The sequence below is a fragment of the Pyricularia pennisetigena genome, chromosome 5 (genome assembly GCF_004337985.1).
Source record: "Pyricularia pennisetigena strain Br36 chromosome 5, whole genome shotgun sequence".
Taxonomy (NCBI): Eukaryota; Fungi; Ascomycota; class Sordariomycetes; order Magnaporthales; family Pyriculariaceae; genus Pyricularia; species Pyricularia pennisetigena.
Genome location: NC_043743.1, coordinates 2,470,597 through 2,474,640, shown reverse-complemented (window position 1 = coordinate 2,474,640; position 4,044 = coordinate 2,470,597). Strand labels below are relative to the sequence as shown.

The 4,044-nt window shown below is 52.1% G+C and overlaps 3 protein-coding genes across 3 annotated transcripts; 1 reads left to right on the top strand and 2 right to left on the bottom strand.

Annotated features, from left to right (window-relative positions):
* Positions 1 to 1,165: 1,165 nt before the first annotated feature.
* PpBr36_08672 (uncharacterized protein) lies at positions 1,166 to 2,425 on the top strand (the record flags this gene model as incomplete). Its single annotated transcript, XM_029895800.1, has 1 exon — positions 1,166 to 2,425. The coding sequence occupies one exon, from the start codon at positions 1,166 to 1,168 to the stop codon at positions 2,423 to 2,425; it is 1,260 nt and encodes a 419-aa protein (XP_029747113.1).
* Positions 1,549 to 2,311, bottom strand: PpBr36_08673 (uncharacterized protein; the record flags this gene model as incomplete). Its single annotated transcript, XM_029895801.1, has 2 exons — positions 1,549 to 1,857; positions 1,961 to 2,311. 2 exons carry the CDS (start codon positions 2,309 to 2,311, stop codon positions 1,549 to 1,551), a joined length of 660 nt encoding a protein of 219 aa, XP_029747112.1.
* A 748-nt stretch (positions 2,426 to 3,173) lies between the features above and the next one.
* On the bottom strand, positions 3,174 to 3,974 carry PpBr36_08671 (uncharacterized protein; the record flags this gene model as incomplete). The annotated part of the gene is made up of 2 exons (XM_029895799.1): positions 3,174 to 3,736; positions 3,884 to 3,974. The coding sequence occupies 2 exons, from the start codon at positions 3,972 to 3,974 to the stop codon at positions 3,174 to 3,176; spliced, it is 654 nt and encodes a 217-aa protein (XP_029747110.1).
* Between the last annotated feature and the right edge of the window lie 70 nt (positions 3,975 to 4,044).

Genomic DNA, 4,044 nt, shown 5'->3' with positions numbered 1-4,044 from the left:
CTCGAATTCCTATTTGCATTTGATGGACCAATGGAAGATGGATTAACCTTGGACAAAATATCATTGTTCAACCTTGACCACTGATTGCTCCTCGAGGCCCATGGACTTGAAGCTTGAGCGCGCGGCAGTCAATCAACCTTGGCCTCTCGTCTGGCCGCCGCCAGTGCCGCCGAAACTGCACCGCCTCAGGTCATGCGGGTTCTTTTTCTCCAACGTCGTCGCTGGCCTCATTCTCTGCGAGAAAAAAAAGAAGAAAAAAGAAGAAGCCACGGACATGCCATTTCGGCCGGCGCAACGGCACGATGCTGGCTGGCGATCCACAATTCGCCGTCTCTTGTGACCTCGATACCTCTTTTGGCATCGAATACTGCCCTGTCAAAGCCCATTTCACACTAGGAATTCGTTGGATCTCGGTTCCTCGCGCCAAAATCTCCATACACTTGGCTTCTATCCCTCTTTGAATTGGAGGGTATGAGATGCCGGCAGATACCGGTAGATGCCTGCCTCTGATCTCTTTTGTTTCCTGCCCAGGCCAGGAACTGGGCTCAGCATACACAGTATGGAGCACAAACAAAGTAGCTGAGCATGACGTGACATCTCAGTCCATATCTCTTTTTCATTCCATGATTTGTTTCCCTTTGTTTCGTCAAAAATCTTTCCCTCTTTTTCCTATCGTGGTTTAGGACCATCCTTTGTTTCTTTGCTTTGATTAGACCAAACAATCTGTTTCTCGTTGCCAGTGCAAAGAACCAGTGACTTCCGGGTGTGTTCCAGATCTCGTCAGTCTTACTGCAATATTTCTCTCTATCACTTCATTGTCCGTCTCGCTTATACATGCCCTTTCTTCTCCCTCTCTGACGAATGACTCCCATTCACTGTCTGTCTTTGTCCGTGAATCAACTCGCGTGTTATTAGTACGGCCTTTTAACCCCCTGGTAAAGGTTATTCAGCCCTGTTTGCTGTTTACTTTTTTTTTTTTCTCTCCCTCTTTTCTTGCATCTCAGAAATATCATCAATTCATCCATTCCTAACCGAGAGCAACCGCATATACCTTGACGGCGCATTCTTTGCTCTTTCGAAACCACAGCCTTCATTCAGCCCTGACTGTTGGTCTGCAACAAACTAGTCAAATATTTGACCATCGACAAATTAAACTTGGATGCCAATGCGCAACCAAGTGCTCTTTGTGGCCTTTGCCACGCTGGCCTCGGCTATCAACCTGCCGACTAGATCACTCCACCTCCTTGAGAGGCAAGCCACTTGTCCTGCCAATTTCGAGCAATGTGGAAACAGCCTTCCTAGCAGCTTTTGCTGTCCTAAAGGCAAGGTTTGTCTCCAGCTTGCGGGCAAGACATCGACGCTATGTTGTGACAGCCTGGACGGCTGTGAGATCATCGCGCCGATCCTCTGCGACGTCCGCCTGCAGCAGGACCCTCGGTCAAGTGTCAAGACGACTGTGTTGGACAGCGACCTGCCAAAGTGCGGCAAGGATTGTTGTCCGTTTGGATACTCCTGCAACAGCGATTCAGAGTGCGTCAAGAACTCTGATCAAAGCGCAGCACCCCAGCCGCGGCCTCCCACCAGCATTTCAATTCCATCATCTACCTCAACGAGCCCTTCGGCACCGAGCAGCACTTCTTCCGACACCACGACGGAGACGGCAACGGCAACAGCAACGTCAAGGCCCGTCACCAGCGGAGTATCAAGCGGCGGGGACGGCAATGCTTCCAAGTTATCCATCATTGGGGGTGTCGTGGGTGGCCTCATCTTCTTGATATTGCTGGGTCTCGGGGTTTGCTTCTGCCTGCGCCGCAAGAAGAAGACAGAAGAGACGCTGCCCATATCGGGGCGCTCAACCTCAGCAGGTGTATACCCACATACGATCAGTCACCCTATCATGTCCGAGAACTCAACGATGCGGTCTGATTTCAACCGCAAAGACAGCACCTGGCCCATGCACCGCGCATCCGGCCAGTTCGAGACTATCGACCTCAATGACTCCCGCCGGCCAGTGTCGTATAACTCTGATAGAAACCCGTTCAGTGACCGGCCCGTCAGTGCCGGCACAAACAGATCGCAGGTGGCCCCGCTCCGAGGCATGCGTAGCAGCAACGGCTCCAGCATCGGCAGCGGACGGTTCCCAGTCCGACAGGGCGGCTATGGAGGGATGGGCGATGGTGGCCCGCGTGACCTCGACCACAATCGCCAACCCAGCACCGAGAGCATCAATGTCTTTGCCGACCCTAGGACCGTCAGCGAGAATGGCTCGGAAACTGGCTCTGGGCCTCGTAGCCGACGGTCGTTTGAGCATAGGCGCATATCCAACCAAACAACATTTACGACCATGATGCGTCAAGCCGAATTAGCTCCTGATCAACCTTTCGTCCCTGCCACTGCTTACTCTGCGCTGGACCATAGGAAGTAAGGGGGGGTTTGTCCAGCAATCAACTACAAAAAATCGACGGCCACTGGTGGCTCTACCTGTTCATTCTCACCTTTCTTGTCCTTCTGTTTGCGTTTAGCATAGCATGGGGGGTTGTTTGTTTATCGCATGAGATCCTTTGTATCTCCGGAAATCGGCGTTTCTTGGCTTAAACCAGATACCATTTTCTTATTCTGATTATTTACATGTATCTAGACGATATATACCATCTCTTTTAATCTCTTTGGTACCGATGTAACACTCTTTTTACAAGCACAAACAATCGTAGATATGACACTGAAATGATCAGATGGGAAGTGATCATTAGGAGCTAGATGTTAGATCTTTCCCAGAAAGCCTTCATCACAACTTCTGGGTTATCAGCCCATGACAATCTTGCCGCAGATCTTGGTACGGATAGACGTGAGTGAAGATTTGGAATCGAAACGAATTTCAGGGGCTCCATTATTAATCAGATTGGCCGGTGGACTGAATGCATTGTTTCTTTTTCTTTTTGTTTTTTTTTTTTTTCCGCCTGCAAAACAACCAGACAAGATGGTGCTGAAATCTTGATTACCTATGTACCTGCACTTTCTCAGCACAGCAGCACAGCAGCACAGCATGAGAAAAGTCTGCTGTATATGCCATCCCGGGAATGACAACGGGGGGACCACCAAGGAAAAGGTAAATCCAACAAAGGCCCCCTCAAAGCAGGCGATGACAAAAAAAAAAAAACACCTCCCCGTCCAATTCACTGCTTCTTCTTGGCAGCGGCGGCCTTCTTGTCCCCGGAGTCCCTGACGACGTCGTCGTCATCAGCCTCCTTGCGCTCGGCGTACCACTCACCGGCCTGGAGGACGAGGACGCCGACGAGAACGAGGGCGAGGATGGTGTTGCTAGCGCTCAGGACCTTGAGCGAGTCCTCCCTGCTCAGCTTGACCTCGCCCGAGATGGGGCCCTCGTGGCTGAGGGTGCCCTTGCCGTCGGCGCCCCAGGCGTCGGCCGTGACGTCGCGCAGGCCCTTGACGATGTTTGCGAGGTAGATGCCGACGCCGATGACGTAGAGGACGAGCGACGAGCCGTCAAAGAGCACGTTGGCCTCGGACGGGCGGAACAGCTTGGCGAAGAAGCCGAGGAAGCCGACAAAGATGACGATGTTGAGCACGCGCGAGATGAGCGGCGGCGCCGCGTGCATGAAGCGCAGGTGCGTCGCCAGCTGGTCGTAGTAGGACGGAGGCACCGGGTCCGAGGTCCACAGGAGCGGGAAGTCGTAGGGGAACGAGGCGAAGAGGATGCCGAGGAAGAAGCAGACGGCTGGTTTTTTTTTTTTTGGTTTTTCCGTGGGGGGGGGCGGGAGAGCAAAGGGGGAAAAAGTTAGTTTTTGGTCCAATGTGGGAACAGGAATAAACAGATACAAAGGAGAAAAGACCAACAAAAAAGCATGAAAACAAAATCACTCACGCCCTATTATCATAAAGGTCGCAAACGAGCTGGAGCCGCGGTAGTCCTTGGACCGCGTCGTCTTGGACCAGTCTATCCACTTGGCGTCCATCCTGACCTTGACGTCTCTTTTCTTGGTAGCTCGCGGGATGTGTTGCTTCTTCGGTTTGCTTGTCTCGGTC